General features: G+C 31.2%; 1 protein-coding gene across 1 annotated transcript; it reads left to right on the top strand.

Moving 5' to 3' along the window:
- The first annotated feature begins 3,305 nt into the window (after positions 1 to 3,305).
- On the top strand, positions 3,306 to 4,369 carry LOC142608584 (dehydration-responsive element-binding protein 1B-like). Its single transcript, XM_075780274.1, has one exon. The coding sequence runs from the start codon at positions 3,519 to 3,521 to the stop codon at positions 4,179 to 4,181; it is 663 nt and encodes a 220-aa protein (XP_075636389.1). The 5' UTR covers positions 3,306 to 3,518; the 3' UTR covers positions 4,182 to 4,369.
- Positions 4,370 to 16,342: the final 11,973 nt, after the last annotated feature.

The raw sequence follows: 16,342 nt of genomic DNA, 5'->3' as shown, positions 1-16,342 counted from the left end.
TACTAAGTATAACTTTATGAATAAAATTATGACTTTATGATTTTAAATTTCAAGTTTTTATATTATAAAATTATGACTTTATGAATAAAATAGTAAATAACATTGATTGACATGAAATTTGATATGTGTTAAGAATATAGAGAAAATGTAATGCAACAACAAGATTTTTAAAATATCAATCTCATTAAAAACATTAAGTGGTGTAATATTAATTAAAATTACACTAGATATACAAACTTTAAATAACATGAAAGTACTTGCAAGTTACAAGTACAAGGTATTTGTGAGAATTGAATTGAATTCTCAATAGAAATATCTAGAATACAATTTTACTAAGAAGGTGATCAACTCACATAGGAGAATGAGGAAATTGAGTGGTGGAATGAGCGATAGAATCCTCCTCTGAAAACCTGGTTTATATAGACTTGTGCATCGACCAAAGGAGCCTTGAATTCTATAGAAAATGATTGTCTTCTTGACTTGAGAATTGAGAGCAACGAAAATATTGCTTTTTCTAAGTTTACACCGAAAGTACTTATGAGTGTATATAGTGTGCATTTGGCTCCAGCTTAAAACGCTAGTTTATTTTACTATTCAGCTTATTTCTACAATTATTTATGGGATCTACTGTACTTTTAGGTACTATTTGTGGGTCTTACTTTACTATTTCAGCTAATTTATATCTTTATCTATAGTATTTTCAGCAAAAAATTTTCAATTTCGGCAAAATAAGCCGATTCCAAACAGACCTATAGAAAGTAGGGAAGAGAATTTGAATTCAAAATTTATATGCTAAAAATTCCTAAAAATGTCGTTGGCCAAAATTTTAAATTATTACGGTTGGATTTCAAAAAAATCATGATTCTAATGGATTTAAATATTTAATAACCATTAAATTTAACAAGCATGCAAGCTTATAAAACGTAAGAGTGGAATTAGATTATGGTAAAATCTCCCCATATTATAAAAGATATGGTATTTAGTGTCATGTATTGTTATTGGGTCTACTCTACAATTGATTTTCACCATTTATTTATTTTTGTCACAGTTGTCTTTATTTCATTTTACATGAGTTGCTGCCAACTTTACCCATAATCTGTAGTCTGCACTCTCAGTAAGGTGCCCCCTCCGAGCATTGCCAAGTTGATTTGGAACAAGCTATCTTTAGATACGAATTTTCCTTTCCAGAACTTGTCAGATTGTGATCAGTGCCATAATTTATTTAAAGAAAAGATGGGCATAGAAAGCAAAAGCCAGCGGCCTCACCAAGGAAACATGGCAGCCTATTCTCCAGAAAATAATGTGTTTTTTGTTGGATGTAAGGTAGGATCAGAGGAGAGGACAATCTACGAAAACATTGCCAAGTTGGTTTCAATGAGTAAAAAATTTGAATATAATTGAGTAAAAAATATATTTCAAACTCGGCTTAAAATGTGTATAAAATATGATAATATTTTATTAATTTATGTCTTCAAAACAAACTTATTCAAAAAAATAAAAATGACATTAGGCCAAAAAAAAAGTTTCATCGCACGTTCAAAGAGCATGTGGCTAGTATTTGTGTGTCTATATATATATATATATATATATATATATATATTTATGAATGTAACCGGAGGTAGTGTATAGGCTCCATAGGACCATAACTGCGAGTGAGCAAAGAGCTTTGGTGGGCGATTCAGCATTTGATTCTGGACCGATGGAGTGCTCCTGAGCCCAATGAAATCTTAGCCCAGAAGTACAAAATGGGCTTCTATCATAATTATTTTTTTAATTGAGAAGAAAATGGGCTTCTAATTAGTTGTAAGAGTAAAATATATTTATACTCAAACTTTTAATCAAATACATTTAGAAATTTTAAATAAATTTCATCATTTATTTTCAAAAAAAGTAAAAAATATTATAGTAATAATTTATTATTATTATTTCTTTGAAAATGATCATAAGTTAACAACTTTTGTTATGTATCTTATTGTGAGAGTTGTATATATTCTCCATTATTTTTTATCTTAATTTTTTATAATTTTAAAAATTTCTATGAATTAACGTGTGTATTGCTTACTTAGTGTGTGTTTAGCACCCACTTAAAAAGCTAGATTATTTTACTATTCAGCTTATTTTTGTTATTATTCACGGGCACCACTACGCTTTTTAGTATTATTTATGAGTCTCGTTGTATTATTTCAGCTAACTTAATTTTATCTTTATTTACAGTATTTTTAGCAAAATTTTTTCAAATTCTGTAAAATAAGCTGTTTCCAAACAGACCCTTAATGTATAGTAAAATTAGAAGTCTAAGTTTTTAAATTTGGATAATTCAATTATTGTAATAAGTGGAAGAAAGGACCATGCAAAACCACAAAATTACAAGGCTTTTAGCATAGTTAAGAGGCCACGTGTTTCCATCATAGCTTTAAGTCAGTTTTCTTTTTGTCTTATTTATTTATTAAAGCTGATCAAAGAATTCTCTCTAATAATATTACCTTTTTTTTAGACTCATTACAAAATATCATAAAGAATATCGAGGTGAATATAAACCACCATTCTAAATAATTATTAGTTAAACAATTCCTGTTATTATATATATTTTTATATAGTTTAAACTTAAGATATTAATCAATTCTTGGACAAATTTAACATGATGAGCGCTGCTCAGTGTGCTTACTAGTCAGGCACTCTCTTTTTGTAGTCTTTTGTTCATGATTATATATGCAATGAATTATATATATAGGATTGAGAAAGATACTTTTTGTTGTCAAATATTTCCACCATCTATGAAGTCAAGAACTCACTTTCCAAAAATAATAAATAAAAAAAATTCATTGATAACGTGACCAACATATATATTGGCTGAATAACCAAAAGTAACTAATGTCGATCTTTTTCACGATGTAATAGTATGAAATTCAAATTGGTTCTCCTTCAAGTTCATACTAAACTAACCACACGTGCTATGTAAATTTTTTTTATTAAATGACTGTTTGGGCTCAGGATTGAGACCAAGATTTTCCATTCTTATCGCTAAATTGACAAATTGTTATGTGTGGTCAGACAAAAGATTAGCTTCTTTGTGGAAAAAAAAGTATTGTATTGTATTATGTAAAGCTTTCCGTTCCCACGTGGGGAATATTTAAAGATTTTGTATTTTAGACCACGTTTAAAACCACTGCTCCTCTTATCTTCCTTGTGCCTTAAAAACCCTCAAAAGCTGCTTCTCTCATCTCCATTCTCCGCCTAATGTTAGTATAAATTCTCTCTCTCGGCTAATGTTTGTGTTCAAAATTTTTAAAATACTTGACTAATTCTTAGGTTAGTACAATCTCTATGACTCTATGTCATACACATCTTAGTAATTTGGAAAAATTGTTTCAAATAGTTCTCAAATTTTCGTTACGAGAGTTGAATTCGGATCTCATACATCGTAAGTATGAGGTTTGAAACTACTAAACCAATCTCTTGGGGTTATTTTTTATGTTTGAGTTATGTGTACGGATAAGTCACGTACATAATTCATATTCATGGCTCTTAGAGAAGGAACATCACCTACAAACTCACACATCATGTACCACCAATGTACTTCACACTTGCAAACTCAACCACAAAGTGGCATGCAAAAGAGAAAGGCAGGGAGGAAGAAGTTCCAGGAGACGCGACACCCGGTCTACAAAGGCGTTCGGGAAAGGAATGGGAAATGGGTTTGCGAGCTTAGGCATCCAAAAAAGAAATCTCGTGTATGGCTTGGGACTTGGCCTTGTCCAGACATGGCTGCTAAGGCTTATGATGTAGCCGCCTTAGCTCTCAAGGGCGAGTCTGCTTCTTTGAATTTTCCTGAAGCAGCATGTGTTCTACCACGCGTTAAATCTTCATCTTCCATAAGAGACATGCAGCGTGCTGCTACTAAAGCTGCAAAGGCATTTCCTTGTGTAAAATCATCATCTTGTTCTTCTTCTTCTTCTTCTTCTTCTTCTTCTTCAATCTCGTCCCCATCGTTGCCCTTGTCCTTGTCCATGGTTGCAGCTTCTAGAAAATTGTTCTTGGATGAGGAGGAGTTGTTTAACATGCCGAGGTTACTTGATAGTATGGCAGAGGGGTTGATTATTACACCCCTATCCATGCAAAAGGGGTTCAATTGGGATGATTTGGAAAATAATACTATGGACCTCACTCTACGGAGAGACTGACATTTGTCACATTATTATTTTTAGGGTATATTTTCCCTTTAAATTACGATTAATGTGTTTGGGTTTGTTTTGTTCATAAATATAGTTCTAGCACATCTCACCCCCAGCTGGCTTTCCAGTACACTATTATAGAGCTTATACTGAATGAAAATGAGAAGATTAACATCATGCGTTGTTTTATGATTAAGAAGACAAAGAACTGACTTTAGAATCTACACAATATGAGAGAAATGGCATTTGACAGAAACATTTAAAAGTGTAGGTCCAATCTATTGGACGTTGCCAATCCCTGATAAAATAGTTGAGTCTTTTGATGTATATTTGTGAGTCCAAGACAACGACCAAAAATCTGTTGAATAAAAGATCTTGGCCTCCATCTAATGTACCTATAATTTTTCAAGAAATATTATCCTGGTTGCATCTTGTTGGTAAGATCTATCACAACCCAAACCCGATACCTGAATTTGTGACTATGACCGACATGTTAATATCACTACAAAAAATTAGGCTTATAGTGGCGCTTCAAAGGGCCCATAGTAGCATTTTTAGAACGCCATTATAAGTCCTGGTCTTACAAGAACCTATAGTGGCGTTTGACAAACGCCACTATAGATACTTTTTATTTTATTTTTTAATAAGGGTTTTAGGAAAAAAGGCCTATAGTGGCGTTTTTCAAACGCCACTATAGGAACTTTTTAATTTATTTTTTTGGTTGGGTTCTTTAAGGGGACCTATAGTGGCGTTTAGCAACGGCCACCATAGACACTTTTGATATTTTGATTTTTTTTTTGTTTTAATTTTTTTGGTTGGGATCTTTCGGTCAGGGGACCTATAGTGGTGTTTGTCAAACGCCACTATAGGCACTTTTTTTTAAAAGTTTTTTTATGTTTTAATTTTTTTATTTTTTTCGGTTGAGATCTTTTGGTCAGGGACCTATAGTGGTGTTTGAGAAACGCCACTATAGGCACTTTTTTTTATTTTTTATTTTTTATTTTTTATTTTTTTGGTTGGAATCTTATGGTCAGGGGACCTATAGTGCCGTATGTGAAACGCCACTATAAGTTCCTAAAGATATTAAATATATATCTGTATATACACCCAATCCGCAAGAGAAAGCTACGGCATATTTCAAACTATTTAAAAAAAAAAAAAACCAAATCCAAATTGATTCGGCATTCATCAGATTAAGAATGGCATATTTTAGGAATATGCCTAGAATATTCACAATATTTTTATATTATTTTTACAACAAATCATAAGTGGTTAATTATTATTGGTTCAAATTTGAATTTAACACTAAGATTACTTTTTTGCTCCAATAATAATAATTTGCCACTTAAGATTTGTTATAAAAATATTGTGAACATATCATTTATCTATTTATATATATATATATATATATATATATATATATATATATATGAGAGATGTTATGTTCACAATATTTTTATCCTAACAATAATAACAAGTAGCAACTTACCACTTAAGATTTGTTGTGAAAATATTGTGAAAATATTGTGAACATATCATTTATATATATATATATATATCAAAACTAAAAAAAATCAAAATCAAAATTTAAAATTCAAAACCAACCTAACCCCATCTACCCCCACTCATCTTATCAATATCTTGTCTCACGTTGCTTCTATCTTCTGACTTCTTTTTCCTTTTCTTTTCTTTTCTTTCTTTCTTATCTCCACTCCTCCATCTTTCTTCTTTTCTGTTTCTTTTTTTTCCTTCTTTCACTCTTCTTTCACTACAAGCATGGATTTATTATTTTCTCTTTCACTATTTGATTTTATTTCCCCTATTTTATTTGTGGTGGTGTTAATATTAGTGGGTTTTGGATTTGAAGATGGTGTTGTAAATAGTTAATTTTGTTCAAATTTTTAAATGGTGCTACTGTTATGAGATTTGTAATTGAAGAAGGAGTGCTATTATGTTTGATGCCATTGGTTGTATAGTTGCAAGTAAGTATTTTTTTTTTTTTAATTTAATTTTTACTTTGGTCTATTCCATTTTTGATAATAGTTTTGGTCTAACCCTTGTCTACTGTCAACTTTACTTCATGGGTGATCTCTGAGATTTTTGATTAATTTTTGTGAATTCTTTAGCTTTTTATTATTGATAGGTTTAGAAATCTCAAATGTGATAATATCTATGTTAATGGAACCAAGAAAGTAGTGAAAAATTCAAAATCTATTTGATGATTTCTTTTTGCAGGTTGGTCTATGATGGCTGAATGTGTTGGGGTGTAGTTGCTATGTTTTTTATTTATTTATTTATTTATTTATTTATTAATTTTTAGATGTGAGCATGTTGTACATGTTTGATTTTGAATTTTTTTTTTTTAGGTGGGTTTGTGTTTCATTTTGAATTTGCTAGGCTATGGTGTTGTTTGTATTTTGTTTTATTTATGTTTTTTTTTAATCTTTTGATTTAATTACAATTTTAATGCAATAAAAAAAACTTTTTCCATAAAAAAAAAATTTTGATTACAAAAATTAATTTTCGGTAATCAGATATTTTTTTTGTTGGTTTTTGGGCTATAGTGGCTTTGGCAGAACGCCATTATAGAGTGAGTCTATAGTGGCATTTAACACTATAGGTCTGACCTATAGTGGCGTTTGGGGACACCACTATAGCCTTTTTTAAAAATTTAAAAATTGGTCTATAGTGGCGTTCGCAGAAAGCCACTATAGGGCAGACCTATAGGTCTATAATTGCGGTACAATAGTGGCATTTACAAACGCCACTATAGCCCAAATGCCACTATAGGTCCAGTTTTTTGTAGTGTATCAAGCTTAAATATGATATTAAGAAGAACTAACTGAACTTTTAAACATAAGCTTTCCTCTTTCTTTTCATTCTTATTTCTTTGCTTTCTTGATATAAAATTTTCAATTAATTAGAGCATCTACATTGTACTCAACGAATAACATAATCTACCGGTTATTTAATTTCTACACTTCACATAATACATCTCTAATTACACTAAAATATACAACTCAAATTAGAAGATCCTAAAATACACAATACTATAAAGCTAAAGATCAAATTGCTAAATTAGGATCAACAATTTTTAAATTAAAATCAGCTATTTTCAAAACTCAACTAAGGCTCCCTTTGCTTCAAAATAAAACTTGTTGACTGAAAGAGTAGAAAGGCTGAGTTACATAGCTTAGTTAGGGTAAATTACACGAGAATGTAATAAGAATGTATGTAAATCAAATAATTTCATTTTATAAATATTCAAATAGGAAAATAATTTCATTTTATACACTTTTTATTGGAAAATAATTGTTCTCTTTTTTCTTATCAGAATAATATTACAAAACCTTTCAAACTGAATTTCCTATATTTCTTACAAAGTCACCAAATATAATATTGACCGTTTAAAATCATATATATATATATTCTTATTATAAAATAATCATTTTGACTTAAATCAGATAATTGGTAACTTTGTCTTAAATTAGAAACATTTTAACGAATTACAAAACTTTTTTTTTTATAAACTTCTTCTCATAAAATATTATAATTTTCATAATCACAAAACTTATCATTTTTTAAAGAATAGATATCTGATAACTTTTTAACTTAAGCTTTCATAAGAAACTTTATCTTTATAGAAAACTAAAACTTTTTCATCAGATACAATATCTTTAAAGTATGAATGTTCAAAAAGTGTGTAAAACACCTATGAACGTTTAGACCCCCAATTTACAAATTACCAAAACAAGCTTATTATCAAATAATATATGTGTGAAATATGAAAATAAGCTAAATCAGAATTGGTAAAACAATCTAAACCGAAATTAATCACAACCACAATAACAATTAAAATGTAAAGATGAAGGGAAGAGAGATGCAAAAACAAAGACAACACAATGATGTGTTATCGAAGAGGAAACATAAGTCCTAGGCGAATAACCTCTCCGCCACTCTCCAAGTAGTCAATAATCCACTAGAGAATGAAGTTGAGATATATGAATAGCAGAATACCATCAAAGCCTAATCTACCCAGTGCACCTAAGCCTTCCAAGCTTCTTGCTCCAATAGGGTTACGCCAAACTTTGTCTTCTCTGGCTTACCGGATCCCGCAATAAGCCCATTGCATCAACCAAAATGAATTGGTCCCTTCTTAATTGCTTCTCAAGTACCAAAATGACTCCTCACAGATATGGGTATAGTGAGATAAGGATTTGGCTAATGTACCTCTCAAGGATGTAATAATGGAGAGGGTAAGAGTAGAAAAATTTGGAGAAACAAAGGATGAAGATTTTGGATGAGTCAATCTTGTTTTTCTTTAGGATTTCTCTCTCAAATTTTTCTCTGGAAGCTCTCAACATTTTGTGGGTATAAGGGTATTTATAGTAGAGTGTGTATGGAATGTGAAAAGTTAGTTACAGCCAAACAAGGCATTCTAGCGACTCGAGCTCGCAACTGGAACGAGTCGCAAGTTTGAGTCGCGAGCTAACTGCTTGGCTAGCTGGAGGTTTTGTCCTGTAGTGCGACAACTAGCATGACCCTTCAGCTCCCCCTGCATGCTTCACATGTGTGCCATCTTTGGCAACTCACCAGTCGTGAGCTAGTCATGAGATTTAGTCGCGAGGCCCTTCTTGAATGCATGCTCTTAAGTTTTTCTTCACACTCTTTCACATACTACCCTTACATGATTCCCACCTAAATACCGGGTTTCTAAATACTGAATTACAAGCAAATTTGGCACTGAATAAAGCCAACAAAATGATTGAATAATTTCAACCTTACAAAGTACAACAGAACTTCAGAAACATTTATCTTTAAAGAGCAACTTTTCTTTTCATTTGAAACTTCTTCTTTTCATGAGATCTTTTAACTTTTCATAATGCATTCCAACAAAAATCATTCTCTCATGATCATAATATAATATAGTTGTTCATAAATAACATTTTGGGTAGTCTATATATGATAAGTTTATACAGAATTGGGAGACTTTTTGCACCACTGTGCCAGACATCTAGCAGTCCCTACAATGCTAGGGATTCCCAAGGTCATATCATAACACAAATCATCAACCATGGGGGTTGGTTGGCATCCTCCACAAGTTGGCCATTCCCAACAAGGGTGGGTACAACAGAGTCCTCACCACTTTTAATGGCCAATCAGATAACATTTTTCATGGAAAGCTAATAATTTAACTGCACTGGCTAAGTTCAGATCACCAGAGGACATAACCCAAAAACATTTTATACTTATACATCATATTGAAATTCGTAGTTTGCATAACATTTCATCATAATAGGATTTCCATTATTTTCTTTAAACATCATATTTGTGGAATTAGTAATAACATCAATATGCTTAAATTATATACATAAGGTTTCGAAAGCTCACGAACATATCTTCGTCTGAAACATGATTACATGCCATACCTTTAATAAAAATCTTTTAATTCATAATACACTTTAAAATAATCTCATGAATTACTAAATGCCCATATAATTTATCCTTCACCTGAAAGTAGAGGAACTGAGACCCTAAAGTCGAAGGAGCTCAAACTTGGATGCTAGGATCACCTATATCAAATATCAAAGCTTATCACTATCAATTCTACCTTTGCATAAACTTATAGATACATCTCAAAAACCTAGCTCTCAAAATCAAGGAAATCCTAATCCCCACTCAGAGAGGTTCCCAAAACATAACGTGCATACATTCAATAGCATGAGTCACATAGCCAAAGAGAAACCATCACATTCATGTTCGTATTCACTTCATGTCACAAATGGAACCAAACTAAATTCTAAACATGCTTGAAATGGGGAAGCAACAATGCATATATTGGAAATTACTTTCTTAGACTTTAAACCTCACTAAGTTATCACATTCAAGCTTAATGAAAGGGTATAAGAGTCAATTAGGTTTTACATCTTGTTAAATTAAATGAAATATTTTTAAAATTACACAGAAAAAGATGTTTTGTCAATGCCCAAATGGCGTAGCCGTAATGGGCCTTTTACTTCAAACAACAATGCCAATTGTTTGCCTTATTTTATTGATGTAATACTATGGTACAAATAATATAAGTAAACATTTCCTAAATAAGGGTCAATAAGAGCAAAGACTTGTTGTATTCCCATGTAGGAAGCCAGCCTAAACATGGTAATAACATAATGATGGTAGAACTTATTATATAGTCTACTAATTCATAAGAGTTATATTTCATTTAAAGACAAATTTTCATAGATTAGTTAGTAGACATGCATGTATCTTTATTTTACTTTGTACAATATAACATTATGATATTTCTAAATAACACATCCCCATATTAATACTATACATATAAAGAACCACTAATGAAACATCTCTAACCAAGAAATAAACAATTTTATATTTAGGCTTGAACTTATCATAACAGAAAGAACAAGGAACTAAGACATGCATTTTCACTCAAAACACTAAATTAACCACCATAGTTTTAATCTTTTCCAACATGGATTCTATATACCAACATCACAAGAGACACAAAAGCCACTAAAGTACAATTCACATACAAATTTTAAAGATATTAATATTTAAACTTCTTTCAGAAATTATTCTAAGCTAGAAACAATAATTCAAAATCCTCATAGTCAAAACTTTGACGATAAAAAAAAAAAACCCCATGGCAAGGAAATCATTTTATTTTCTTACCCTTAAACCTAGAAGCTGAACCCTAGTGTTCATAGTGTGTTGATCCATTCTTGAGAGAGATAGAGAGTGATATATATTCGGGTGAGTGAGGGGAGGGATTGTTGCTTCAACTAGAGAGATGTAAGGTTTCAGGTGAGAGAAGTAACAGAGAGGGAATTAAAACATGAGAATGACCTTGGGGTGGGAATGTTCAGGAAGATAGAATAGGATGTGGGTGAGGGGTGAGGTGTCATCTGTGTAGAAAAGGGAAAGTGGTACTTGTAGTTCTATAACTATATAATAGCTAAGTAGTACATAATTACTAATTTACCATTTCATATTACTTAAATTACAATTAATCTAATATTTGAAAATTACACCTTATTTACTTTCCACATCAGTGTAGTGTCCTTTATTTTTTCTAAATTTCCATTTACTTAAAATACTATTTAATTATCATTAATAAAGTGATATGGGCATACTTAGTCACTAAGGTTAGAGGTGTGGGATATTTCAAGATCAGAATTTGAAAAGTCACAAAACCTTCATCCCAGTATTTTTGTTATGGAGAAAATTTTCAATTAGGTACTTGAAGTCGTGAGCAGTAGGTCCAAGTTCAACAAAGTCTACCGTAGAAGAGTTTATTTGAAATTATGGGTGGCCACATAAGTATTTACTACATGATGTAGCAAAAATAAAATAGAGTTTTTTGTTTTGTTTTTTTGTTTCGTAAAAGTTTAATTTTATTAGTGGGTATATTTTTACTCTGGGGTCAGTACAGTTGTTTCATTAGTTTTCATTGAATAACCATAAATTGTGTAATTGTCTAGTGTTTTTCATATGGTATATGCTGCTTTATGGTAATTAACATAGAAATAAATATGAATTTATAACTGGTTAATTTAGCAAGTTGATTAATTCTACTATAAAATTAATTAAGATCTAAAAATTTCCTAACAAGTAGTCTCAAAGTGGGTATGTTTTGAATGGATTAATTTTTTGAGTATGATCTTGATCCTTGGCCTCTGTTGTCATGGATAATCTTAAGTGTCTTATTGCTGATGCTTGTGAAAATTTAAATAAAATAGATATCGATGATGAGATTGATTCACAATTGCAACTTTAACAAATTGAGAAAAAAGTTGTGTCTCTAAATTTATTCATAAATTAAATTCTATAATTTTGGGGCTTTTCAAACTAACCCTATACTTTCATAAGTACAAATCAAATCCTAAAATTTTGAATCCATCTTAATTCAAGTACTCTATTATTTCTCTTTTATATCACTCACAGCATGACTTAGAGTTTGAATTGAAATAGATTTAAGAATTTAAGAATTTATTTGTTACGTATAAAGTTATTGGGTTTAATATGTAACTTCTGACATTAGAAATAATTGAAAGTATAATTTCTGTTATATAAAGTTTGGGTTTTGTAAAACGCAGTTACAAGTCTAAGCCTATAGTTGTGTTTAAAAAAATGCAGTTATAGACTGTTTGTGGGTAGCGTTTATAAACGCGGCTAAAGCCCCCTACATTGGTTTTGTCTACAGCTACGTCTAAAACGTAGCCCAAAGCGGGTCTATAGCCGCGTTTTTTAAAGATGCAGCAATAGGTCTCGGGGCTTAAGCACTACAACAAATCTGACTATTTTCAAGGGTCAAAACCCCTAAAAAAAGTATTAAAAAACCTTGAAAAAATTTATTTTAAGAGTCCAATTGACCCTTGATAACCTTCGAAACATATACCGTTGAAAATGAAATTTTTAGGGCCTTTGTGGCCCTCAAAACAAGTGCTCTAATCTTATTTTGAGGGTCAAGAGACCCTTAAATAACCTTTTACCAATGTTTAAAAGATTTATATTTACAACCCTTGATAAATAAGGTTATTTAAGGGGTCTTTTGACCCTCAAAATAAGATTTTATTTTATTTTTAAAAAAAAAACCACAATCATGCACAATATATATATATATATATATATATATATATATATATATATATATATATATATATATATATATTCATTCATGTTGAAACTACCATATTGAAGAAGCATATTAGTGCAATTTGAACTTGTATTTCCTAAATTACACGAAGATATCTTGATCCTAATATTACTTGTGAGAATCAAGTTGGTTTGTAAGAACCAAAACTTACAGAAAGCTTAAAACAAGAAATTAAATAACTGCACAAGAACCCAAATACGCAAATTAGATTTTGCACAAGAAATTAAATGACTGCACAATAGATTTTGCATATCATCCATGATATCAACTAAAATTTGTCCAAAACCTATATGTCTAGTAGCAAACAAATTTATTGTTTTCTTCCCCTTCCCTTCTTGGTTGGCTGTGCATCTATTTGTTCCTTCCCAGTAACTTCTGCTACACCCGCTGCACAACGAGAAAGTAGAACATGTTTTAGTTAGTTTAACATGACATCTGCTAAAACAACTTGATAGGTCATGAACAATATTTTAAAAACAAAAAGATTTATGGAAGGTGATTATCAATTTGGAGCTTCAGCCTTTATAGCACCCCCTCCCCAACCAAAAAATACGAGTAAATTTTCCATCTATTGTCAGTTACAGTACAAAAAAAAAAAAAAAAAAACACCAAAACCACTAAGTTTAGCATCTGGGCAAAATACCATCTAAATAAATTACCCATTTACAGTACGAAAAGAAACACCAAACCACTAAGTTTAGCATCTGGGCAAATCCTATTTAAATAAATTACCCATTTACTGAAAATATATCTTGATTTAGTGCTTCCTGAGACACTAAAAAGAAACCCAATTAGTTGCACTAAGCTCAGCTGAAATTCAAGGCCTTTACTTCCAGGAAAAACCCAAAAGATCTAAGAATTGCAAAATTGAGATTATTAATACTTTTTATTTTCTCAGTATCAAAACAGACTCCCAATTAATTACACAAACTTCAATTGTTCACACAAGAAAAGGTCAGCAATCGAAAGACAACAAATTCATATCCCAAATCTCAATCTCCACCATCCCCATTAATATATATATATATATATATATATATATATATATATATATATATATATATATATATATATATATGAACACTCAGCTGAGCTTAAAACAACTAATTATATATAGACATACAAGTACACAAATCAAAACCAAAAATCTCTGTTTTTTCACACGAAACCCAACTGAAAATCAATACCCAGAATATCCACAAGCATGTGCATCGACATCTCATGGGGGAAAATTGTATATGTAAACAACTCAATAAGTCATTCCAAATTTATCCAATAGTACTAAAACAGTCACTAGCTTGAGTTAATCTTCATACCTTAGTGATCACTACTAGATTGGGCTGATTGCGAGGTGATATAATTGAACATTTGCATCATCATATTGTCATAATGTGCTCTTTGTTCAGCCATTTGACTAGCTTGTTGTTCCTCAAAATGTCTTCTTTGTTCTACCATTTGAATAGCTTGTTGTTCTGCCATTTGAATAGCTTGTTGTTCGAGCATGCTTTTGAGGTGCTTTACTTCTCCTTTCAACTTAGGTGATATGACCTAAGTTGGTCACATAAGGCATAATGGTCAATCTCAACAGACGAACAAACCAACTTATTGTTATTTTACAGTTATGTAAACAAAAAACAAAAAATAGAGAACAGTAGCTTGTGACAATTATTATTAATTAAAGCTATATAAACTAAAATCTTCTCCCTCCAAAAAACTTCTGGTCCCTAAAAAAATTTATTTTCAAGCAGTCACGGTTATTAAAGATGAGATATAACTTAGGCAGTCACACATCTGTGTAAGATAAGATTATGTATAATTGATCACAGTTATTAAAATTTATTTTCAAGCAGTCACTGAAATATTTATAATTCTATTGGAAAGAAGATCTGCTGTCTAACCCACTCTGTAGACTTATTCAGTCCATTCCACAGCACAATCATAATTCCAGGAGGGTAAAAGAAACACCCATAGCAGATCTTAGATCTTAAGTCCACTTTGTATATCACAATTGTTTAAAACTTAGATGAATCTTTGTTACTTTGTAAATTTGTATAGATTGTAGCTGTAATGCTTGCATTGTTAGAGATTGTTGACAACCATATTCATTGTCTCATACTAGTTCTTGTTGATGGGAGTGGCTTTTGTAAACTAAATCATCCTTTTTTTTTTCTTTTTTTTTTTTTTCTGTAGATGGAAATCATGTTTGAAATTGTATAAATAGTAGAATTTTTAGGTGGACATCAAATCTGCTTTGGTTCATAACTTGATTGTATCTACCTAGTAAAGTGTTTTCTAAGACATGGAAAGCTTGAGAGAATTTTTGTTCACTCTCAATTTTCTTGAACAAAAATGTGCAGGTAGGAGGTAGTTCTGTTGGATAATGAAATTTCCTTCAATGAGGCTATGATTGATGAAAGGGAACAGGGTATTAAGGACATTGAAGAGCAAATTGGACAAGCAAATGAAATATTTAAGGACCTTGTTGTTCTTGTTCATGAGCAGGGTGTCGTTATTGGTAAGATGCCTGCTACGCTGAACATGAATTATTCTTGTTGCAATACATGGAGCTTTCTGCTCCCTTGTCTGATTATATTTTATATGAGACGATAACAGTGTCCTATTTCCTACTTCAAATAGGACACTCTACTGCAATCTATAAGTAATTTGGCTAGAAGCACCCATAGCAATTAATGAAAAGTGAGAACAATAGTTTATCAAGACTATCCACTATCATGTCAGGTATACAACTGTCTTATGCACATAAAAGCAAGTAGACTCACCATACAACAGAAATTTTTTTTTTGATAAAAAGGCATGCTATTTATATAGCTTTGCTGTTGCACTTTTTACTTAACCCAAAATAAATAAATAAATAAAGGGGAATTGTTACCTTTTTGCTGTATTTAAAATCACGTTTGGGAAGAAAATGCAGAGGCAGGTTGAAAGAACAGGGAGCCTTAACCAATAGAAACAACTTATTGGGGCCTAATAAACGACAAGAAAAAATATAGATCTTTTATTTTTGCTAAGTAAAAAAGAAATGAGGATTAGCAAGACAAAACTCACTCAATTAACTACCTGGATAGGAACCAGATCAACGTTCGAATAGCCTGTCAAATAGAAATATTTATAATTCTATTGGAGCCCATCCTTTTCAATCATAAAATTTGAACCAAAGCACTGGAAAAAAAAAACAAGAAACAAAACTAAATTTGCCTTAACCATTTTGTTATCTAAACAAAAACCCGTGTCCATTCCAAATTACCATCAAAAGAAAAGCCAATAGCATTTCAATAAACCCATCATCCCAAACACAATGTAAAAGTTGGACGATGTAGGTTCCTCTACTACTAAACACAAATTCCCAATAGCTAACAATGATACCCGGTAGATAAACACTCACCCACCAAAGCCAACAAGTTGGACGATGTAGATTGAAATAAACACACACACACACACACACACACACACACACACACACGAAGAGAAAGAAAAC

This window comes from Castanea sativa, chromosome 9 (assembly GCF_040712315.1).
Source record: "Castanea sativa cultivar Marrone di Chiusa Pesio chromosome 9, ASM4071231v1".
In the NCBI taxonomy this organism is placed as follows: domain Eukaryota; kingdom Viridiplantae; phylum Streptophyta; class Magnoliopsida; order Fagales; family Fagaceae; genus Castanea; species Castanea sativa.
Note: the sequence above shows the minus strand (reverse complement) of the source record. Positions and strands in the feature narration are given on the sequence as shown.